This window comes from Gavialis gangeticus, unplaced genomic scaffold, assembly GCF_001723915.1.
Source record: "Gavialis gangeticus isolate Ggan-Ray unplaced genomic scaffold, GavGan_comp1, whole genome shotgun sequence".
Lineage (NCBI taxonomy): Eukaryota > Metazoa > Chordata > Crocodylia > Gavialidae > Gavialis > Gavialis gangeticus.
The window spans coordinates 9,002,705-9,028,312 of NW_017729004.1; the positions used below are offsets into that span (position 1 = coordinate 9,002,705).

General features: G+C 46.5%; 1 protein-coding gene across 1 annotated transcript in view; it reads right to left on the bottom strand.

Moving 5' to 3' along the window:
- Window positions 1–86: 86 nt before the first annotated feature.
- FAM188B (family with sequence similarity 188 member B) overlaps window positions 87–25,608 on the bottom strand; it is a 138,610-nt gene continuing 113,088 nt past the window's right edge. Inside the window, exons 16-18 of the mRNA XM_019508078.1 lie at window positions 11,667–11,847; window positions 9,391–9,463; window positions 87–422 (exon numbers count right to left, since the gene is read on the bottom strand). Of these exons, the coding sequence (XP_019363623.1) occupies window positions 374–422; window positions 9,391–9,463; window positions 11,667–11,847 (303 nt within the window). The 3' untranslated portion in view covers window positions 87–373. The remainder of the gene's footprint in view (window positions 423–9,390; window positions 9,464–11,666; window positions 11,848–25,608) is intronic.

Genomic DNA, 25,608 nt, shown 5'->3' on the forward strand with positions numbered 1-25,608 from the left:
AAAAAAAAAAAAAAAAGTGGGTGCCGCTTCTTTCATCGCATCGGTAAAGACAATTGCAGGATACAGAAGAGATCCAGAAGCAGAGCTCGAGCAGATGCTGACAGTTTTACTGATTTTTCCCAATGCATGATTTGGCAGCGGTGGCTCCTGCTTTCAGGCACTGTACATACAAGGCAGTGGCAAAGAACGTGTGTCGAGGTTGTTTACACTGCAGACGGCCGATCTGAAGCATGCCGGGATTTTCTTCCCACCAGCCAGCACGCAGCCTGTCATTCTGTTGTGCTTAAATTGTGTAACTGGGCAGGCTCCTGCCCTCTCTCCCTGACTGGTGGGAACAGGAAGGCGCTGTTCTTGCAGTCCAGGGTCAGCTCAGTCATAAGATGGGCTCAGTGCCGTTCCAGTCGATAACGGCTCCCTTCCACCTGGGGGTAAAAGAGATCATTTTATGTTAGCGCATACATCTGCCATTGGAAAGAGGGCCAGAAAAATCCCGGGGAGAGTCCAGGGAGGATGTCTTTGGAGTGATCAGGTACATCTTGGTCGTTGCCGTCTCTGTGAGGTGTATAAAGATTAACCCTTACCAACCACTATGCTCTAACCTCTTACAGGTTGCCAGTCAGCCTGTATGTTCCTTTACAGAGAAAGCTGTGAGTAGCCGATTTGCATTTTTGACCCTGTGTCTATCAACACCACCCCCCCGCAGAAAATAAAGCACACCGGTGACTATGTGGCTATCAGCCGAAATACTGCGGTGCCATAATTGTTGCTGACATCACTCTGTCTCCTAAGACGTTTGTCACTCTACCGTGAAAATGGCTTTTATCTTAAGATGTCAAGACAATGTCAAATAGAAAAACCCCACAATCTGTGGCAAGCGCAAGGATGGCTTTGGTAGCAATGCTCATCTTCCGTTGATTTGCAAACAGTTTCCCTAAAGCTATTTAATGCAGGCTGAAAAACATCCCACTGCTGTTCCCTTTCCCCAAGAGCTTGGGCCACAATTGTAGCACTTCAGTAGTTTTCTTTTAAAGGTCATCAGAGATGCCACGCTGTCAGGTGCCTTATGGACAGGTCCTGCAAAAGCCTTTTCCTGACTGGCACAACAGGTATGGCATGGGCAGGGGCAGTTTGACCATCTCCCCATGCTATCTTGTTGCAGTAGACCTCGACATCAGCTTCGGATTCAACTAGACTTCATCGGAGTACTCATCAAAAGCGAATCTTTTCACTTGGAGCTTCATCCAAAACCTCTGGAAGTTAATAAGTGTGCTTCCACTGATCTCAACAGAAGCTGTATTGCACGCGTGCTGCACACTTGCGACCAAATCCAAATGGTTTTCAAAGGAAAGGCACAAAACGACTGTCAAGCCAACCCTGCTCCAGCAATCACCAAACCACTTCAGCTGCTTTGATTCAACAGGTGCCTCCATTTTGGTTTGGAAAGACCCTTTGATGCCTAGACTAAGGTTTCTGGGCATGCTCAGAGCTGATGCAGATACAGCAGGGGTGGGCAAAATGCGGACCGTGGGTTGGATGCAGCCCTCCAGGCCATTTTATCTGGCCCACGGGGCCCCTAAAAAACTTAGAAAATGAATATTTATCTGCCCCTGGTTGCCTGTCATGTGGCCCTCAATGGCTTGCCAAAACTCAGGAAGTGGCCCTCCGCCCAAAATAATTGCCTGCCCCTGAAATACAGCATATAGATCCTATCTCAGAGACACTGCAATCCAGATCAGAGCCGGGACGTGGTGTCTACAGTGTGTCAAAGTCCCTGATCTGTCATGCCTCCAGAGGACATATCTACTGTCTGACGGGGACAAACAGCACTATTCAGTTCACTGAAAACTGCAACACCCCCAGTAATGTTTAGTCTTGAACATGGTGATGTCCCCCTTTTACACAGTAGCCCTGTGGCGCGAACATGCACTAAGCAGCAGGAGACCTGGGTACTGAGTCCTCGGTCTAATGGGACTCAAACACGCATCCCCCATTTCTCAGGGGAGCATACGAAGCATGAGGCTATGCAAGCTGGGCCTCTCAGTAGCGAGGACTGCAACATCAATCAAGCCAGAAGAAAAGAGGAGAGCAGAGGGTGCTAAAGAGCAGGACACAGGAACCCAGTGCTGAGGGCACTCCCTGGGTTCCCATTCCTTGCAATTTCCATTAGGCAGTTATTGGTTAAAAAATCAGAAACACATCCAGCCCCTGGGATTAGAAGCCAGGACTCCTACATCTTGCTTATTCTCCTTTTAGCTCCATGGCTCTTGCAGCCTTGATTTCCCAGCTTCAATAGGAGGAGGAGTAATTGCAATCCATGCCGCCTTTGCTGGTATGGCCACTTCTGGAAAGTAGACGTTGATTTGAGTCCTCTCAAGATGAGTTACAGGCCCTCCACTTCTTGGATGAGTGGTCTAACCTCTAGGCTCCCATGCAAAAGGTGGGCACCACCACAACTACTACGTTCAGGACGGAGATGTTGCTGTGGGTGCTGCACTTTGCCCTGGACTGAGCTGTTTTTCAGTGCAAGTTATCAGGTGTCCCTTTTGCTGCAGCTAACAAGGGTTGCAGTCCTGATTCAGGCCATTCAGTTCTGCGGAGAGCAGGAGTCTGGGGTCACCCCTGTGCCTAATGTTTCCTATCGGCTTGCCCTAGCACCCACCTGCTTAGCACAAGGGCTCTCTGAGTCACCCTTTTGGAGCAAATAAATATCTCCATTAACTGTACGGGGAACCTCAGTGACAAACTAATGTTCAGGCACTGCAACTGAGAGATATACGATGTGTTGAATCTGCATGTGTGAATCTTGAGTTATTTTCTGTTAAATCTGCTAATGCCAATGTATGTCTAGTTTTACTTTATGTTTATGACGTGATCTGTGTCAGCTAGTCGGGCAGCACTTTTTTGCACACTCATGGCTGGACGACTTTAGTTGTGAATGCTTTGGACCAACATAATATCCATGCTTTTGTTAGAGGCACCTATGAAAATGATTTGGCTCTGGCCCTCCATCGAGAACGGGGGTGGGCCACAAGCTGCATTGGGCTTGTGGTGGACTCCATTTCCCAGCAGCCCCTGCCCGTGTCGCTGTGGCTAGTTTCCAGCAGTGGCAGTGCCATGACAGCACAGGGCCAGGGTTTCCATGGAGACTAGCCCCAGCAGCACTGGTAGGGCACACAGCTGGGCAGGGAGCTGCTCCGGGGTTGGGATCTTGCGGCAATGATAGCGCAGTCCAGAACCAGGGCAGAGCTGCAACCCTCTGCCTGCATGTCCCAGGCAGGGGTGCGCAGGCAGCAGATCGTGGCTCTCCCCCGGCTCTGGACCATGCGGTCATCACCATAAGATCCCAACCCTGGCTAAAGAGCCCCTCCTGGCCGAGTCGCATGCCCTGCCAACGTTGCTGGGGCTGGTCTTCGTGGAAACCCTGGCCTCACACTGTCATGGTACCGCTGCTGCTGGGGTCTGCATGGAAATCAGCCGCAGTGACACGGGCAGGGGCTACTGGGAAATGGAGTCTGTCCACCAGATGGATCTGCCATTTTGCCCAACCCTGGTCTAGAATAACATTCATAAAGGTTCGGCTGTGTTTTTCAGGTGCATGGTGCATGGGAGGAAGAGCACTTCCTGTGTGGTCCCTGCATGCCACGAGAGCCATTGCCTCCACGGAGGCTGTCACAAGAACACATCTGCGTTGTGTTACTACAAAACCCAGAAACCACAGAGGAAGGGAGGAGCTAAGGAGTTAATAAAATATATTGCTGAATTTAGATAATAAAGCAGGATCAAAGTTTCATTGCTTGCGGGACAGCTAGCAGATGCTATTTCCGCCAGCGGAGAAAGAAAACATCGGAGGATGGGCGCTGTGATGTAAGAGGACAATGGGGATGAGAATCATTTGCACGGCATCTCCAAAATAACCCAGGGACGCACATTCCAGACATCTTTTGGTCGGCCTCTGACAGCTTGCACAGCCGTCTTGCGCTGGAAGCAACAACAGAAGCACACATATTTGCCGTCTACTCTTTGGTTGGGCACCGCAGCTGGAAACAACGCCAGCAGGCGTTTGGTCCTCCTTAATTCTCTGAAGTGCTCACTTTTTGCCTCAAGTGCAAGGCACACTACTTCGACGATGACTTTTCCAAATTAAGTAGCAGCATGCACATAATTTCCCTTCCCATAAAACCTCTACCAAACACTCCCCCTCTGTCATAAAAATGTCCCAAATAACAAAACGCTCCCTCAGACATACACAGTTCCGTTCCTGGGAAGAGGACAACAGAACAAATGCGTGGCAGATGTTGGCTGCGTTGTTTGCTGCGTTACTGGAAGGTGCTCGGACACTGCGGTAAGAGGCACAGCATAGGACTATTTATAGAATACAGCAGTGGGAAAGAAAGGGATCAAAAGCGCTGTCTTCAAAATCCCAGTCTTTGACATGTTCTCACTTCTGAAAAATGAGATGGGGAAGAGTTACCATTTTCTTCTGGTACGAAATCTTATGGCACTAGGGATCAGTGCAGACTAATGCACTTTTTTTTTTTAATAAAAGTTATTTTTGAACTATTTCCCTTCTCTGTCTAGCATAAAATATTTTCCCCTCTTTCTCAGGCTGCAAAACTCCTTTATAATCACCCCTGGTCCCTGTAACCTGTTTAGCTCATAGATTCCAATTACACATACAAACGCGTAGCATTTATTTTCCACGTTTCCTTTCTGATTTGTCATAATTGTAATGAAGCGCTATCAAATAAGGAGGAACGGAAAGAAACAATAGCCCCGGCTGAACTTGCTATTCCAACAGTGATTGCTGACAATGGTTTGGACAGGGACAATCCTGCCTCAGGGAGGAGGGAGGACTAGATGATGCTCCAGCAGCCTCCACATCATGTCTATTCAGGATCCTCGTGTTTCAAATGGTGGCAGGGGCACTTGAATTACAGCTCATTGAATGAGCTTTGGGTCACACATTTCCACCACCAGTTTGAACCACGTGATGCTGTGAGCACTTTAATTAGAGCATCTCTCAGAGTCGCTCTAATTAAAGCATGCCCCCAACCAAAGCGCATGCATAGACGCCCTGTGATTCTGTGATATACTGCTAGCAGTCCACAGATGCCAACCAGAGCTAATCTGGACAGATGGATCAAGGGCGACAACCCTCTACCCCGAGAACTGACCCCAACAAAATATAATGATGTGTCATTATTTTTATTTTCCTCCTTTAAAAATTCAAGCAGCTAAACAAAAGAAGAAGGGGATGGGGAAAACACTCCATATAGCTATAATATAGTTATAATATAGTTATAATGTGACCATCGCAAAAAAAAATCCAGAAAAAGAGATTTTAATGGCAACTTTGCTTGCTGTAGATTGCTAACAACTGTGTTTTTTTGGACATAAGTTTTTATAACTAAACCATGGTTTGTTAAGATTCGGTTTAGCCGGGACACAGGAATGCAATGCATCTGATATGTGCGATGAATCTGTGTTAAAACTGTCTTTTCTAAATTTCTAAGTGTAATGTGAGCCTTGAATTAACAGTGTTTGACAGTTAACCTCCTAGTTTGTTTACTATTAAAAGAAAAAATTAAGAGGCGGGGAAAAGATTACAAAAGAACCTTGAATTATTTGGCTTGTTGGTTTAACAAGTGCTGCACACTTCCTCAATGAGGTCTGAAAGCATTTTGTTTCAGAGATATTTGGTTAGTAGACTTTCCAAGATCTGCTGTGGAGCAGGCATGTCGACATCCATTTTGTTGTACATGTAATGCCCGATTCACATCCCATTGATGTCACTGGAAATATTCCCATTAAATGCAATGTAATTTAGAGCTTATTCAATACCTGCAAATCCATGTCTCCCTCCTATTAAGTCCTGGTATATGCCCTTCAGATATGTGCGTGAAATTCTGTCCGTCATAACAGGAGATGGGTATAGATTTGAGAATGGAATCTGGCCTAAAATTTACCTGGCATATCAAAAACGATGTCTACTATGCAGGCTCAGTGCCACTTTTCTAATCAAGAATTTGGTTCAAAATCCTGTGTTTTAAGATGCTCTATATGGCTGGTATCACTCATGAGTGATACTACCCATAGAAATGTCTGGTTTAAAAAGAAGAATGTTTCAGAAATTCAGAATCATAGGGAAGTAAATGCTACAATGGAAAAGCTTCTAATGAGCATCATTAAAATCATAGATAAACAGGGCTAGAAGACTTCAGGAGGGCATCTAGTCCAGGCCTCTGCCCAAGGCAGGATCACCCTTGTCTAAACCATCCCAGACTGATGTTGTCTAACCTGCACAAACATTTCCAGTGATGGTGATTCTCTAGTGTCGCTAAGTTATCTATGTGAGTGCTTACCCACCTTTACAGTGACTTCTATTCTGTCAGTTGTATAAGTTAATTATTCTAATATAATAAAAGCCATGGCACTTTCACCTATGTGTCTGTCTATAATGCTCCGGGCCAGCTGCGCATGTGTGGCCCAGAACCTAAGGACAGACAGACATAGAGGAAGAGGCAGAGGCAGTCAGGGCTAGGGTGGGAAGTGGAGGGAGGGAGAGCCCCAGGGTGGGGGCATGGCATGTGGTGCGGGCAATGGGTCGTGGCATGCTGGGGAGGTAGTGGTGAGGAGGCCACAGGGTGCTGCATGGGGAGCAGGTGTGGGTGGTGCTCGCTGGCTGCAGCACACAGCTGCAGGACAGAGCACGCCCCCCACGTGTGCTCTCCCCATGTGCCTGCAAGTTACACCCCCCTGCAGGCCGCACAAGAGGGGGGCCTGGCACATGGGCGCATGGGGGGCGGGTGTGGGTAGCGCCCACTGGCTATAACACACAGCTGTGGGTGGGGAGTGCCCCTGTACCTGCTCCCCGCATGGCACCATGTGGCCACACGCCACTCCCTCTCCCATGGTGCATGCCCTCCTGTGCAGGAAGTGTTGGGCGGCTGTGGCCATGAGGCATGCAGGACACGCAGGAAGGGTGTGGTGGGGGGGTCGTATCATGTGGCAGCAGGGTGCCGCGCAGGAAGCGGGTACAGGGGGCGCGCGCAGGCAGCCACTGCAGCACGTGGGTGCGGGGTGGGGCAAGGCCCCCTGCCCAATCCCCACCATGTGCCATGCCCCCTGCGCAGCCTGCACCACACCCCAGGGTCATGCCATGCAGCCACAGCCTGCAGGTGCTCTCCCCACTCTTGCCACTGCCCACACCACACCCATGTGCCAGCCCCTTGTGCAGCCACATGGCACACACCCCCACATGCCCTGCATCACACCCCATGGCCACTCCCTGTGCCACGCCCTGTGGCCACGCATGACCCCCCACACAGCCATGCTCCATGCCCTCCTACATGCCCTGCACCACATGCCAGAACCACTCTCTACACCACGCAGACACAGCCACTGGGTGCTCCCTGCACCATGCCCCGCACCCCACCCTGTGCCACTAGCCGTATTACATGGCTGGCAAGCATTCCCCATGCCCCTGCACTGTGGCTGGTCCCCACGCCACTCCCTGTGGTTGCACACCATGCCCCCCACATGCCCTGCATCACACCATGTGGCAGGTCCCCACGCCATGCAGGCCTAGCCATTGGGTGCTCTCTGTGCCATGCCACACACGCCTTCACACCCCATGCCACACCCCAGGGCCACTACCCACACCACACCCTGTCGCAATGTACCCCTCCCCACAAAGAACGTGCACCATGCCCCCCTGCACACCCTGTGCCACATGCTGGGGCACTCCCCGCACACCCTACACCACACTTCAAGGCCGCTGCCTGTGGCACATGGCTGGCAGGCATTCCCTGCAACCCTGCACCATGGCTGCTCTCCATGCCATTCCCCGTGGTCACACACCACACCCCCCATCAGTCCTGCGCCACACCCTGGAGCTGCTCTCCATGCCATGAAGGCACAACCATTGGCTGCTCTCTGCACCATGCCATGCCCCCCTGCACGCCCTGGGGCTGCTGCTCGCACCACATGTCTGCAGCCAACAGGCGTTCCCTGCAGTATGGCTGCTCCCCACGCCACTCCCCGTGTTTGCACACCATGCCCCCCGCACACCCTGGGGCTGCTTCCTGTGTCATGCAAGCACAGCCATTGGGCACTCCCCACACCATGCCCCGCACCACACCCCCTGCATGCCCCATGCCACACCCGAGGGCTGTTCCCCACACCACACCCTGTGGCCACGCACACACCCCCGGGCCAACATGCATCATGCCCCCTTGCACTCCCTGCACCACACCCTGGGGCCTCTCCCCACACCACGCAGATGGCAAACGCTCCCCGCACAGTGGCTGCTCCCCATACCACACCCCACAGCCACACGCCACCCCCCCATGCTGCCACCCAGCACGCCCCCACGAGTGTGAAGCAGCAGGAAGGAGCAGGGTGTAGCGGGGCATGACCCAGAGCGGCAGGGAAGTGGCGTATGACCCAGAGCGGTGGTGGGATGGGGAGGGAGCAGGGCAGGACCCAGAGTGGCAGTGGGGCAGGGGGAGCGGGGCAGGACCCAAAGAGGTGGCAGGACAGGGAGGAGCAGGGCTGGACCCGGAGTGGCAGGGGGAGGGCGCGGGGCCAGAAGCAGGTCTCTGTCACCGCCCGTCATTCATAACAGGCAGTGGATTAACCATTTTTTTTATCATTTTTGAACTTTTCAGCATAACTTCACCCCTCTCAGCAGTGCCCCCCGGAATGAGTTAGTCTCAAAGGTTCCACTGTGCCCTACCTTCTGCTTGACTTCAGACTAACTCAGCTAATATCTCTGTTAGATATACTTATGAGATGCTATATAAATACTGTGTCCCTCACCCACTGACATTGTACTGAATATTATACTGCTTTCTCTGTTAGTGTCAATGTTATATGCACTAGGATTGCTTTTCTCCTGCTCTTTTCAACACCAGCTCATGTTACAGTTGTTCCCACTGTCCTACACTTTTAATCTAGATATCTTAAAATAACTGAACAAAGGATTTTATGTTCTTATGTACTCTTCTCGTTGTCACATGCATCGTGTGCTGTAGTAACACCCAGCTTTGGGGAAACCCAAATCTGAACCTACTGAAGTACAAGACAGTTCTGGTATTGACCTTAGTAGGGTCACCTCTTACTGGTTTACACAAGGATCCTTTAGGCACTACACTGACCATCCGGTCCATTAATATGGTAATGACAATAACGTTCAAAGGCAGAAGCCTAATTGTTCATATGTGGTGTCATCCAAGCCTGAGTGAGTGAGAGCCTTCCTTTTTCTTAACTAGTATCTCTGCATGACTAAGTGGTCCACATTCATTTTTTTGACAAGTCCCAGCCTCATTTTGAGATAGAAAATATAGAGAACTGAATGTGTTGTGCTATAAAACCCTAAGTTGTACTTACTTTGTCCTAATACAGTGCTCAAGGGGAGGAATAAGATCATTTTCTTTATCTTCAGTATAATTCTGAGTTGTATCTGTAGAGAGAGTTTTAGGCATTGTCATCAGCATCATCAATAACAGCATAAAGGTAATGCCTAAAGGTCCTACTTATAGGACCCACAGCCCCCTTCTGATAGAAACATGAGGCAGAAAGGCACTTACTGTCCCCCAAAGCACCTACAATGCAAGTAGCCCATCTCATGGCAGTTCAAATACTGTCACATAATACAGATTTCCATCAGAATGGGTCTGGTATTGTAATGAAATGCAGTTTGAAGAAAAGTGGGAGAAGCCAACAGACACAAAGCATGGTTCCTTCCCTTACAGTAACTGGGGTTCCCCAAGCTACACAGTCCACTCTTGGTATGCACGTGCCCCACAACCACAAGACCAGATTCTTTTGAAGAGCAAGATCTGTTGGGACCAGGACTGCACGTTGCACTCGGATCCGTTGCCACGTGCGAGCCATATGAGAATATAACTCCAACTAGCGGGGACCAACGCCAAGCCGTGGAACCTGTGTGGATACATACCTTTTCATGCTGCGATACATCAGAGCAGACTTGATTCATTGAATCCGCTTTGCGTGAGAGCTGACACACACTGCGCTGCATCGCGTGCAGTTGTCTAAGTGGCGAAATGCAAGTCAGCACGCAGAAAATGGCGGCGGTGTGCTTGAACTAAAACACCTCTGATTTATTTTAGTTCAAAAGTGTGCTGCCGCCATTTTCTCAGCATTGGCATGCATTTTGCCATTTATACAAATATATGCGCTGCAGTGCAAGCATGTGTGCAAATGCCCACAGTTACTGCAGGATAAGTAGAGGTGGGGTGTTTCCGTAACCATGATGGTCCAGAAAAATGCAAAAGCTAGAGATTTTGTGTGTGATCTCCTTTATTGGACCACCTGGGAGGGATACAGACAAGCTTTAGAGTGTGAATTACCCTTCCTTGGATCTCTGGAAAAATAGCAGACATGGCTTGAGATATATAGCAGTTACAGGCTTTTGTTCTATCTCCTATATAACTCAAGCTGTGTGTCTTTTTACTTTCTCAGAGACCGAAAGATCCCCCTAACTGTACAGTTGGTCCAATAAGAAATGTCACCAACAAAAATCCTTGCATCTTGCAAGGCAAGTAACTATTCTTCCTCCTTTGAGTGAGAGTCCACACGGATTCCAGTATTGGTGTCTATCACAATAGGCCTGGGATTAGGGGTACCAGATGGCCATCCTGTTATCTCAGTAAAATGGACAAAAAGAGCCTGGTTTGTTTAGCCTAGCAAAACAAGGGCTGTGAGGGCACATGATTGCTGCCTATAAATACCCCAGGGTGTAAATATGAGGGAGGAAGAAATGCTCCCTAAAGACAGGATGCTGTTTACTCAGGAAAAACTGTCATGAATAAATTTGGCCTGGAAACGAGGGAGGAAAAAAAGATTCCTACCCATAAGGGTAGTGGGGTTCCAGGAAAATTTGGAGTCATGGGGTAAGAAACCCTAACCAGTTTGAAGATGGAATTTGACCAGTTTATGAATAGGACTCTGTTGACTAAGATAGTAGACAACTGGACTCGATGATCCAATCCACTGCTAGATTTCTAGATGTGTTTGCTCCAAGGGCAGTTCAGGAAAGGACTTGAGCTATATTTATGGCAGATAATCTATTCTCTGCAGCGATTCAAATGGAGCACTAGGATTGCTCTGACTGTCCGGTGCCCTCTCTGTCTACATCCCATGGAGAGGTGGATATATATGAGTCTGCAGAACTTGCTTTATGCCACGTATCTTCAGAAGAGATATGGCAATGAAGGAGCATAGGAGATTCTTCCACAAAAAGTGTATGGCCCTAGAAGTCTGTGTTGATTCACACGTTGGGCATTGACAATTGGTTGATTAAGGTCAAACCACGCTATGTAAATAATGCATGCTCCCTGCTTGTTATCTGTAGTGTGATGTAGGGCATTTTAGGTTTGTTTTCATATTGTGCCTAATAGTTGTGGTGTATGAGGGGCCAGAGTGGACAATTTTTAGCAAACCTTGGGTTTACATTGCTTGTGAACACAAGGGACTGGACTTGGTAGCTCTTGCAGTTCTTCGATTCCTATGTTTTATGATTTTGAAAACCATGAGCCTCCACATTACTCTGAAATGAGCCACTCTTTATTTTAACTAATTAAGGAACACTAATCAAAGGCATTGTCTTCTCACCTCCTGCTGTCATGAACACTGATACATACCAACAGTTAGCCGTATTTCTTCTTCTTGATTGGCCAAGCCATCGTAGTAATATAGATCAAACCGCCGTTCTGTTTTCCAGTCACCCAGTAAGTCGTTTTGCAAGCAAAACAGCACGCTGAAGTGGCTTTCGCTGCATACCAACCAAATCGGATACTTAGGGGTCTTCAAGTAGCAGCCGACCTATTTAATGAGAGAGAACATGAACAACTGAACAAAATGAAACAGCTGATTGTACACAGTAATAATATTAGGTGTGCTTACATATCGTGGTCTCTAAATATTAATGATGGCACATAATATACCACGGAGGGAGGTAAAAATTAAGTTCCCTATTTTTACAGGCAGGTAATCTGAGGCACAATTCAATTTAAGTAATTTGCCAAAAGCTACCCATGCACCCAACAGAAAACCTTCTCTTGTTTTTTGGGGGACTTACTGGTTTATTCAGGACTTCAAAACCAAGGAGAACCCAATTACCATTCAATAGCAACTAAATCACATTGAGTTTTGCATTGTGCTCTTATTCTTTAGTCGCAGCCTTTGCCTATTTTAGCCTTATGTGTAATAACAGACACCTGGGAAAACAAAATCCCTGCCATGGAGAATTTGCAATCTAATATATTTCACTTAGGTACATTGTTAAATAGATCCTCATGTTCAGGATCTTTTTTAACAGCCAGAATAAAACATGAAAAGATGTGTTTAATTTTGGATTTTTCTTTTTACTCAAAGGTAGAGTAAAATACATGCATTATTATATAGCCTCCAGAAGTTGTTCAGGGAAACTAAAATATAACTTCTCGTTTTAAACAGAATGGCTTTTATTATCTCTGTTATAATTTGTATTGTGGTAGTACCGAGAAACCCATTTTTTTTGTGCTAGGGGCTGTACAAATATTAACTTAAGAACTGCTCAATGTTAGAATGATTTTCAGGAGCCTATTACTTTTTCCTATGTGCTACTATTACCAGTTTTTTTTTAAATTGGGAATTTAATCTGTCTATTAGTGGTGTTTGGTAGATAAGCACTGAGCCAATGGCTTCCATTTAATCATAGGCTTTATGCCACTGCTATCTCTGCAAATCTGCTGTATTGACTTTACAAATCCATGTGCAAAGAGACCAAAGAAAAATAGGGCCAGAAGCAACCTCAGGAAGTCCAACCCCCTGCTCAAGGCAGAGTCATCATGGACTAAACTAACCAAGATAAGTGTCTGTCTAACCTGATTTTCCCAGAACCACTCATCCTAGCCTTGAAACAAGAACCTCACCTCACTGACCTCATCACCAGAAGCAAACTTCCTATGGCCGAAAACACACAATGTGGATCCAAACCATGCCATGACAAGAAATGCAAAACCTGCCAACATATCTCCACCCCCCGCAGTTACCACACCCCACAACAGAGCCATCACCATTCCTGGATCCTACACCTGTATCTCCAGAAATGTAATGTCTCATCCAATGCACCAAATGCCCTGATGGAAAGCACGTAGGAGACCAAACAACAACTGTGCACCAGAATGAATACACAACGGAAATCCATCAGTCATGAATACCCTGTGTTCAGTTTTGGGCCCCCGCTACAGAAAGGAAGTGGACAAATTGGAGAGAGTCCAGTGGAGGGCAACTAAAATGGTTCGGAGGCTGCGGGGACATGAGTTATGAAGGAAATGGGCTTATTTAGTCTGCAGAACAGAAAACAGGGGGGGATTTACTAGCAGCCTTCATCTTCCTGCAGGGGGGTTCGAAAGAGGATGGAGCTGGACTGTTCTCAGTGGTGGCAGATGCCAGAACAAGGAGCGATGGGCGCAAGTTGCAGCAAGGGAAGTTTAGGTTGGATATTAGGAAGAATTTTCTCACTAGGAGGGTAGTAAAACACTGGAACAAGTTACCCAGAGAGGTGGTGGACTCTCCATCCTTGGAGGTTTTTAAGACCTGGGTAGACAAAGCCTTGGCTGGGATGATCTAGTTGGGGATGGTCCTGCTTTGAGGCCGGAGTCGAACTAGATGTGACCTCCTGAGGTCCCTTCCAAAGCTAACTTTTTATGATTTTATGATTAGGACTAGATCCTCAGCTAATTTAATTGACAAAACATAATAAGATAATCTGTAGTTATATTATGCTGAATATACCCATCTCTATAAATGCCTATACATTTATGGAATTTAAATCTCCATCCTTCATCACATAAAATGGTGACCAATCAAAGAATAAAATCTTTCCATGTACAGGAAACTTTGCCTGTTGTCAGAGATAGGACTCTCAACTAGAGGGTCCTATCTAAAATGGTATGGCAATTACTTTATGCTTAGATTCCTAGGATTGAGCGAAGATGTTTCAACAAGGTTTTCATGGTTAATGAGACATCCACGTGCTTTACTGTGATCACTGTTGTACACATTGCATATACACTACAGCCCACAATTCTCTAGGCACATTGCCTATAAACACCAACGTGAGATGAGCTCCAGAGCTGCACACACTGTATAGGCCATAGGTTTATAATCATCTAAACAATCTTCTCAGCAATGAGGGTTATGCACTTTTGTTATTAAGATAGAGATTTAATACATGAAATGTTATACAAGTACCAAATCAAATATCTTCTCAAGTTCCTTCTGATGTTAAGTAACGATTCTCTAGCTAATTAGGTAACTGTGCTCTGACTCATTACTTTGTTAGTGTCTATTTAAAACATCCTCTTATACAAGTGCTTTGCTTTTTTAGGGTAAATTCTTGCAAACTTAAAAGCTAAAGACAAAAAAAAAAAGGCCTAAATCATAAAAGGAGTAACAATAAGGGAAGTACAAAAGATTTCAAATTAAGGGGAAATGGATGAAACAATTTAACTTTAAAAACATTCATGTTTTTGTCTTCGTGTACATAAAAGAAAAATGTCAGCAGTCACTCATCTCCCTTTTTCTCATGGACGTCTGCTCAAATAAGTGCCAAGCTTCAGCAAACAACATGTGCCAAAGTGAGATTAAACAATGTAAGACTGTTTCAAAGCAGTGGTTCAGTTCTGCTACTACGCACCTGAGTAATCCAATCAAAGTCAATGGAGCTGCTCACATAAGTAAGGTCAGTAGGTCTGGGCCTCACAGAGATGCCATTTTTTAATACAAATGCTTGTACCAGGAATTCAAAGCCAATGTTGCCCCAAAGAGTGTCAGCACTTCAGGGTGAATTGTTACATTCTGTAAATTAGGAGGGGTTTGGTCAATTAAATTAACTGAGGACCTAGTTCCAATGGCACCATAAAACACTGTGGTTTAGAGGAGTGGGAATCAAGTACACGATTTTTTTTTAAAAAGGCAGGCTCAAGACAAAAGGTCCCTTCCTTTCAGATTTGAAACCAATATCCAACAACATAATAAGGAGGTCAATACTGTACACCCAGGGTCAACAGCCTATGGCCTGCAGAGCCATGGATTCAGCCTGCAGATTTGGGCAGCATTCAGTGGTGCTAGGCTTTTCTTGTGCAGCTGGGCAGTAGGAAGAAGTGTTGCAGGCAGCTAGATCCTACCGCCTGCCCACCTCAGGTCCAAACTGGGTTGTTCACCCCCCCGGAGCAGAAAACATTGGCAAGTCCTGCAATACGCTGATGGTGGGATTTCCAAATACACTCATAATTAATCTTAATAACATGAACACCCCAGCAGACTTTAATGGGTGAAGAGTCAGGCCAATACTGAGGCTTTGGGCCCTTCCTACCATTACTGTTTGATATAGTCACCTTCAACAAGAGCATGGTTTTTTGATTCTTCTGGCATTAAGCGAAAAGAGATGGCTGCTTCCCTAATGCCTCTTGCTGGACATACGAGCTGGGGGCTTGCCTCAGTTTTCCTCCCCAGCAAGTAAGACATGTACGCTCTTCTCAGGCTTCGCTCTCAGGAAATCTCTCTCTATGCATCGAAATCACAGAGGCCAAGATCTGGCACTGGGACCTATTGTTATTTTTGTTCAGGCCCATAACATTTTCCATTGTTTATTTCAGAGCACAGAATGGGTAGGAGCTCACGTTGAACCCGCTGAAGGCCATAATGCATCCGTTTTCAAATATGTCATTGTTCCTAACAGATGCTCATTAATCTATCACAGAAAAAAAGACCGGGGGCAGGAACGCAGCGAACTAGATGTCGACTTATGCTGCCTGTTTACAATTCTAGTAAAGCCTCCCCAGCCCTTCTCCCCTCCCTCACAAATCCCTAAGCACTCTCACAAATTTCACGGAGGCAATTTTCATCATTGGAAAATGTCAGCCTTTCAAACGAGAGCACCTGCAAAGAAAGGCTCATTTTCAACTCGATGGGTGGTCTTTCTACATGTCTGACTTAATTTCATACTTGCATAATGGTGCATTTAACTCTCCCATCCCATATTTACTGTGGCAGAGACATTTCTAAATCTTCATCTAGTTCCCTGCGTGTGTTTTATCTTCGTATTCAACACGACGGCATTCTGGCTGAGTCTACTTCCAAGGAAATAAGGATGAAACAGCATTATTCCTCTGCTCTTAGAGCTTCAGCAAATCTCTCAAGTTGAAGAGTAACAAATGAATTGTCTCATTGTTCCTTATAATGCCTAGGATTCAGTGGAGAACAGAAGGGAATATATATTTTTAAAAAAATTGTGACTGAATTGTCATCCCTGATGTGGATGCTTTTCTAATTCAACAAATTTTGTAGTGATTTAGCATCATTTTGCTATGCTTTTTCTTGCTCTATTTTCTTTGGGTTTTTTTAATTTAAATTGCATCTATATCTTGATGTAATTGCAGACAGTTCTTGCCTTATTTCTGTTTGCTTGTGTGCAACTGGGATAAGCTTGCTAAGTGATCGACTCGAGAGTGCTACTGAGCTCAGTAGTGCTCCCTATGGATGTGAAGGTCTATTTCCCTTTGAACAAGGGCGCAGCTTGCTACCTTGGTAATGGTTAGTTAAAAATATTCTCTTGGTCCATCTGAACTCAATGGGAGTCACTTGCCTGGCTGTGATTACTCATTGCCGTATTGTTTATAGGATAAGGGACAGTGTTTGTTCAGTCAACAATGTTTTGACATTTCCCAGCAGGAATTAATATTAAATGATGTTCCAACAGTGTGTATCTGAGGTGTCGGTATTGTAAAAGGAGAAACCCTTTTAACTTCCCATGTGCCATCTGGAAGATCATTGTCTCAGTACACCCATTCAACCTGCAGTAATAAAACATTAGCCCGCATACACAGTTCCGTGCTATTCCTGTATTCATAATCGTCCCAGTTAAAGGACACTGTCAGAGCCAGGGCAGTTGTTGTCAGCTAGTAAAACAGATTAAGTTTCAAGCAGGTAGAAACAAGAAGAGGAGAGGAAAGGAGAGGAGAGGAGAGGAGAGGAGAAGAGAGGAGAGGAGAGCAGCCCAAGATCTGCAACATTTTGAAAATGCCTAATTCAAAGAATATCACGCCCGCACAGAAATAAAGGGGCTTTAAGTCGAGATATGTGAATTAAAATACAATTAAATTGCTACTACCCAGAAACATAATAGAATTTCTACATGGCTTTGGATAGCTTTTGCTATAGAAGGACAAACATCTCATGCGATGAAATGGATACATGTAAAAGGAAGAAAAAAATAGAGAAAAATGGAAGTGGGTGTGAGTCTAATTCCAGACTTCTGAGGCAATGAAAAGACTCCCGCTGGCTGCACTGGGCTTTCAGTAAGGCCTTACATGCGGCCCCAGTGTACAATTATTTCAAATAACTTCATCTACTAAGGGCAGCTTAAGGCGAAGAAGAATAGCTGTGGGCTGTACGCAGTATTGGCAGCATTGCTCAGCTGAATGCAGACACTGCGATGACAAGAGAAGCATGAAAACCCAGCCAGACAGGTGGTGATAACACAATTTCCAAACAAATTAATGTCTTGTAGGAGGTCCAGAGGGTGGTTGGAGCCTCTTGGAGTTCTGCTTGGAGCCCTTAGGTCCCATACAAATTATGGCATTGAGAACAGAGAGTAGACAGAGTATTCCTGATACAGAAGCTTAACACCGATTTTCAGGTGACCAAATGAGCACATAGTTACCTTCCCAAGGTATCAGAGACAGTTTCGCTCTGCCTAGTGTGAAGGGAATTTGGGCTATACTTGACACGCCCTTTCCTGTTGTGTCTGCTTGCAAACCCTATACAATTCTTAAACTTTGTAAGGAAATTCTGCAATCCCAGATTTTTTTCCCCCCTTAGGCTGAAAACAAAGTAAAACCAGTACATTCCAGTGCTAATAGCCAATTCAGTGAAAACAAGCCCATGAAAGATATGGAAGACAGAAAAACTTCAGTAGAGAAGGCGATCCCAGCTTCCAGGTGGAAAGGGATACAGGGGAAAGTCAAAGAGAGGTGTTTTAAGTGACCAGTATCTCATCACTATTATTTCAGCCAGACGTGTATATGCTATTTTTTTATCCCACACTGGCTCCAAAATATCTTTACAGAAACACTGCAGGGCCTTTGCAGACAGGAGAGATGAAGCACAGTTGCTGCAACACAGTCATTACTGAACACTAAAAAGCAAACCTAGCAGAAAATAAAGCTCACTCACCCATTCCCATTTTCCACAGGCATATTTTTGTTGTTGGTTTCTTAAACAAGCTGGTTAGAGATATCTCCCCCACTGCTACAGATGACTTGGCTTTAATCCAGTACATCTGACAGAGAGACGCCTGGGAAGCAGACAAATTTCCTAGCTGCTAAAGGTTATAGGAAGAGCGCTGCATGGGGCAAATAAACAGGTGAGGTGCCAAAAGACAGAGACTGCCTTGAATCCAACAGTCAATGCAAAGCAGAGGACAGGGTGTGCTCCTTTCATCAAAGGGGCTAAAAATAATGTTTCCCATCTGTGGACTTCTAATGAATAAATGGTGTTCGCTTGGGATCCCCTGGACTTGTGATCATTAACAAAAAAGGACAAGTGGCTGTATTATGATCATTGCCAGGGATTTTCTTCCTTTATACAAAAGTAAGAGGTGAAATGCAGTGAGTCAACTGCTCATGGAATAGGGACAGTCCAAGAGGTTCATAGTGAGTTACGGCCACAAATCTCAGGTGGAGACTTGAAGAGGGTTGCTGTTCTTTAATGGGACTGCTGCAAGCAGTACATCTACCAGGAATGAGAACATGCCTAAACCCAGTATCTTCCCACGTGATGAATGATTCTGGGTGTCTATCATTGGTGCCCACCTACAAGACCCAGCAACAAGAGACAGAACTATTCATCCTCTTGGTTTTCTAAATCGAGAAATGTAGGGAGGAAGAGTCAGTGAAACCCGTTGTCACTTTTACTTCTTGGCTCTTAGAGCTCTTTTCAGATCACAAAATTCTTCTTCCTCTAAACTCTCTCAGAAAAAAAGGCATGAACATAAGACACTAGGATTAGCACGTAGGTTGGAGGGAAGGAAGATGAAGTAGAAGAAATGACGGTGATAATGGGGGTGGCAGGGAACATGGGCCCTCTGAGTTCATGAGCTATGTCACATAGAAAATTGGCCATTGAAGATCTTATGGGGCTGGCACTAAATGAGGAGTGCCATCACACCCTGCAGAAGATCCAGGGGTTTTCTAGGGTTTGCAGAAACACAGGCTACCAATAGGGTCAGGATGGGACTCCCACCTGAATGAGGCAGTCCAAAGCTGGTATCAGCTTCAAAGCTTTTCTGCAGTCTGTGAAGGGTGTTATTTTAATTCAGGAATACCTAAGAATGGCATAGCACCTTTCCATTTAGTAAATTCAGCCCCCAAAAGATTGCACATAGACGTACACAGTACTCTTAGTACCATGGCACCTCAATCACTCTGCACTAGTCAGAATGGGCTTTCTCCAAAGCCAATAGCAATGTAGCCACATTGACACGGGGACACAGTGCTAATAAGCCTGTCCAACTGAAAGGCAAGTGCAACAGCGTGGCTTCTGGCTTCAGAGGCAGCTCACGGAGCAATGTGGCATGCTTAAGGCCACTGGTGCTGGTGACGGGAAAATTCCTGTATAGCTACCGTCTGTCTCTAAATACAGAGAGAGTCTCAGCACATATCAGCTCATTTATGCTCTTTCTTCATGTTTGCATTACTATTACTAATATTTGTTTTACAGTTCCCCGATGTGTGGTAAGTGCTTTGTGGAACATGTGAAGGGCATACTTTTTTTTTTTTTTTAGTGTTATTTAAAGCTTAGAGTTTGGCATTCACAAAGGAAAGGCAAAGGTCCAGAGTCTCTGCACAGGATGGCAATGGAATTATCCCCTTAGGATCTTTTTACTAAAATACAAACCCTCACTCTGGCAGTAGACATGGCATATGGAATGAAGTGAATAGCTGCATCTGCAATGATGAACTCATTTCTAACGAGCAATCACATTCCAAAATAACATATTGGATATGGCATTATGATGGGGCTCAAAGCTGTAATTAGACTCCAGCAATACCAAGCAAATTAAATGCAGCCCACATTTGCCAGTCAGGAAGGTTAACACAGTTGGCCTGGCCCCTTGAGAAAGGTCACCAGACCAAGTGTGGAGGGACCCCTTATGCAATACCTGGGAGAAAAGGCCTGTTAATGGGTCCCTCTGTTATTAATGTGAATGAAGTATGGCAGAATAGTTAATTTGGTTCCCAAGGGTGCTTGGTATTTTAGGTTCCAAAGGATAGACCCTGATATACCAAACCAAAGAAACACCGGGCTACTTACAACTATTGCATGTCTTACGCAAAGGAGGTGATACTGCAGTCCCCTTCTGTGTGGATCTGCCCCAGCATCCTGCATTTATACCCCATAATATATTGGCAAATTTAGGGAGTTCAGAGAAGGGCAACAACAGTAAGGAGTGAACTCTCAGAACAGATTTCAAATTCTTGAAGGCTGGAAATGAATTGTTTATAGTTTCATAGTTTCATAGTTGGTCGGGTCAGAAGGGACCTGAGCAGATCATCGAGTCCGACCCCCTCCCATGGCAGGAAAGAGTACTGGGGTCAAATGACCCCATCAAGGTGTTCATCCAGCCTCCTCTTAAAGACCCCCAGGGTAGGAGCCAGCACCACCTCTCTTGGAAGTTGGTTCCAGATCCTAGCCGCCCTGACAGTGAAGTAGCGCCTCCTGATATCCAGCCTGAACCTACCCTCTGCCAGCTTATGACCGTTATTCCTGGTCAATCCTGGCAGTGCTCAGGGGAACAGGGACTCCCCCAGTGCCTGCTGGTCCCCTCTGACTAGTTTGTAAATGGCCACTAGATCCTCCCTCAGCCTTCTCTTGCAAAGGCTGAACAGGTTCAGGTCCTGTAGCCTCTCCTCGTAGGGCCTGCCCTGCTGCCCCCTGATCATGCGAGTCGCCCTCCTCTGGACCCTCTCCATGTTGTCCACATCCCTCCTGAAGTGCAGCGCCCAGACCTGGACGCAGTACTCCAGCTGCGGCCTGACCAGTGCCACATAGAGGGGGAGTATCACCTCCTTGGACCTGCTCGAGATGCATCTGTGGATGTATGACAAGGTGCGGTTGGCCTTCCTGACCGTGTCCCCACACTGCTGGCCCATGTTCATCTTGGCATCAGTGATGACTCCAAGATCCTTTTCTGCCTCTACACTAATGAGAAGGGAGTTCCCCAGCCTGTAGATCTGCTGCTGGTTCTTCCTCCCCAGGTGCAATACCTTGCACTTGTCAGGTACTGCACCTGGGGAGTACATATACACCTGGGTCCTCCCTGCTTATTGGTCCTCCCTTCTAGCATGCCCACAATCCCCCACATCTTAGTGTCATCTGTGAATTTGAACAGGGTGCTATTTACCCCCTTGTCCAAGTCGCTGATGAAGATGTTGAACAGTGCGGGCCCAAGGACCGAGCCCTGGGGGACTCCACTGCCTAACATCCCTCCTGGTCGAATAAGACCTGTCTACCACCACTCTCTGGGTGCAGCCCTCCAGCCAGTTGGAGACCCATCTGACTGTGTAGGTGTTGACACCAGAGTCTCCTAGCTTTTTAATGAGAATGGGGTGAGAGACAGTGTCGAAGGTCTTCCTAAAGTCCAGAAAAACTACGTCCACTGCTATACCTGCGTCTAAGGATTTTGTGACCTGGTCATAGAAGGTCACATAGAAGGTGACCTGTTATGATTGTTCATACAGGTGAGCAGCAAGGATAAGTATAGACAGTCAAAAAGCCCAAGGCTGAATTGATTCAATCTTTGTAGGTTAGTATAAGCTGTGTAGATTGAACCAATAAGCAAGTGAACAGACATTCACTTTTGATTTTGAAAATGCAGTCCCATGGCTGCAGTGGGTTAGGCCACAAGCCGGGGGGTGCTAGAGCATGCCTCTCTGCTTGGCTGGAGCAGACAGCTTGGGCCAAGGCTAACTTGCCCCACTGCAAGGGGGTGGAGGGTTGTGGGGGAGGTGCAAAGCATTCTGGGATGCTGGAGAACTGTGAGTTAACTTGAACCTGGAGGGGATATGGGCCAGAAGTTTAATAAAGTGATTTAACCTAAATCAGTTAAATCTGATACTGCATCCATCCAGGTTTACCTTAAACCGTTTTTGGCCATTTTGAAAGTGGTTTATGTGTACTGAACTTCTGTTACACAATTGAACTGGTTTCCAATCACTTATACTGATTTATTTGTAATTTCTGTCCCTAGCCTAAGGGTTTAACTGATTACTGGGATGAAGTTATGAAAAGGAACAGTCAAGGCCTGGTGTCATGAATCACTTTCTGACTGTGAGATGTAAAGCAGCAACTGTTAAAATCGCAATATTCAGTGTTGCATGTACATTCAGTAGAATCGTCCTATATTTTACCAATCAGCACTGGAATTATGACAAAGAAGAAAGCATTCAGTTTACAAAAGTCTGTGCACTAGGTTTAAGTATAAAATTCTGGAAACAGAGGCAAAACCACTATTGCTTTGAAATTTAAAGAGAAAGTGGTGGTGGGAGGAAACACTTTGTCCTATAGGGAGATGACTGGCTGTGACCTAAAAGGACTTTTCCATCTCTAAGTCCTGCAATGATCCTCTAATGCTTGAAAAAAAAAAAGGTACTGTTCTTTCCATTTGTGGTTTCACTTACCATCCCTGCAGCCATAACGTAATATGAAGCTGATTCTATTTACTGAAACACTGAGAAGAAGAAAATAGACAGTGCTAAAGTCTTAGAGCCAAATTCTGCTTCCAGTTACATCAGGGCAAACACAATGCAACCACCCTGACTTTATGTGACTTTGTCTAGACTCACGCTATTGTAATTAAGAGCAGAATTTGGCCGTTATAGCTGAGATCCTGGCAATGAGTCTGAGACTGGAGGACTAATGTCCACTGGAATGTGATTTGTGTTCTTTGCCCACCAGCATGGATTTTGGTGTGCTCTGGCCCTTGGAACTGAAATGTACAGTGGTGACAGCTGTTCTAAATAAAAAGGAAGACAATTTGCATCAGATGCTTAACTACTATAGACAAGAAACATGAAGCAATGTCTACTGAGGTTTCTGCAACTGAATAAGAGACATTGATTTAGAAGCCACTTAGCCGATCATGATTCTAATTCCCTAATGAGCACATGTACATAGAAGAGACCACTTTCCTTCATTAAATAATCTGCAAAATAAATTAACGGTTGTCAATGGCTCTGAATCTGGCAAAAGGAAATGTCAGGGGGTAACAATGGGTCAGTATTACCTAAACTGACATCCAATGAACATTACGGTATTGAGAATTCATCATGCACTGTAGAGAACGGAAAACACTTCAAAGGATGCATAATCTTTCAGAGGCCTGAGCCAAGGGATATGTTATATTCCTTAACAGGATGATCAGAGAGGACAAAGAGTATGAACCTGTGGCAGCAGCTACATTGTGACATGCTCGGGTGGGATGGGCTTCGCCTTTCCCCCAAAGGTTAGCGTGTGTTCTCTTCTAGGTTGGTGGACCTCCTGCAACGGGCTTTAAACTAGGCTTGTCGGGGGACGGGGAAGACGAGGGCAGAGGAAGCCTTGGACCCCTAAACCAAGCATCACCCACAAGAACAGCCCAGCCTAGACTGAAGATGAGCAGAACAAATACCCAGGTAAGCAGCAGGGGCCTGGGTAGTACTGAGATTGGGGGGGCAGTGCACACATATTCAGGAGGCCTCAAATGCCTTTACACAAATGCTCACAGTATGGGGAACAAGCAGGAGGAACTTACCCTCCTGCTAGCCGACACCAACCCAGACGTAGTGGGGCTCACTGAAATGTGGTGGGACCCAACGCATGACTGGGCGCTGAATATCAAGGGCTACAGGCTGTACAGGAGGGACAGGAGAGGGAGGAAAGGCGGAGGTGTGGTGCTCTACATCAAGGAGAAATATACATCCTCAACAAGTACCATGGAGTCAGAGGAGGGGCACACTGAAGTGCTCTGGGTTAGAATACAAGGCAGTTGAGGGGGAAGGGACTTAACAGTGGGGATCTACTACAGACCACCCAACCAAGGGGAAGAGCTAGACCGGGAATTCTTAAGTCAGCTCACAGGGGTAGTTAGGTCAAGGGATGTGGTCATCATGGGTGAGCTGAACTTTCCAGACATCTGCTGGGAAGAGCAGTCAGCCAGGTCTGACTGCTCATGTAGGTTCCTAGCTGAGATACAGGACCTCCATCTAACCCAGGAGGTGCACAGCGCCACCAGGGGAGACGCCTTGTTGGATCTAGTCCTGGCCATGGGCAATGACCTGGTGAGGGGTCTGCGGAAGCTCGACCACCTGGGCAACAGTGACCATCACCTGGTGGAATTCACCATCCAGTGCAAGGTGGCAAAGGCCTGCAGCAAGGCAGCAGCCCTGGACTTCAGGAGAGCGGATTTCAATGAGGTAATGAGACTAGTCGGGGAGGCACTGAGGTCCTGGTGGGGAGGTGAGTCGGGTGTCCAAGAAGAGTGGTAGTTCCTTAAGGAGACGATCCTCCAAGCCCAAAGGGAGGTAATCCCAGCATGGATCAAAGAAGGCAAGAGGACGCAAAAGCCCCCATGGCTCATTAAAAACGTATAGGAACATCTCCTAGCTAAAAAGAAGGTCTACACCCAATGGAAGCGAGGGGCCGTCACCAGGGAGGACTATACCTCGGTTGCTCGGGGCTGTACGGGGCTGGTCAGGAAGGCTAAGGCAGAGATGGAACTGGGACTAGCTACCCAGATCAAGGAAAACAAGAAGTCCTTTTTTAAATACAGAAGAGGTAAAAAGAAGGTACTGGGTAAGGTGGGGCCTCTGCAAGATATGCTAGGAAATCTGGTTGTCACACCAGACAACAAAGCTAACCTATTTAAAAATTTCTTTGCCTCCATTTTTCTGAGCAGGGACCGGGTCACCCCCCCCACCAGAACCCCTGTGGGCCCAGGGAAGGTGCACCCAGGACTACGCTCAGTGAGGACATAGTTAGGGAACTTCTGGAGGAATTGGATGTATTTAAATCAGCTGGTCCTGATGATCTCCATGCCAGGGTGCTGAGGAAATTAGCAGAGGTCATTTTGGGACCCCTGGCATGGCTTTACAAGCACTTGTGGTGCTCTGTGGGGTGCCAGAGAACTGGAAGAGGGCCAATGTGGTTCCTATTTTCAAAAAAGGGAGGAAGGAGGACCCAGGAAACTATAGGCCAGTTAGTCTTACCTCGATCCTGGGTAAGCTTTTTGAGAGAATTATCCTCGTGCAGGTCCACGAGGGGCCAGCGGGGGAGATTATGCTTAGGGCAGGTCCTGTCAGACCAACCTGGTGGCCTTCTATGACCAGGTCACAAAATCCTTAGATGCAGGGGTAGCAGTGGACCTAGTCTTTCTGGACTTTAGGAAGGCCTTCGACACTGTCTCTCATCCCATTCTCATTAAAAAACCGGGGGACTCTGGCATCGACACCTACACCGTCAAATGGGTCACTAGCTGGCTGGAGGGCCGCACCCAGAGAG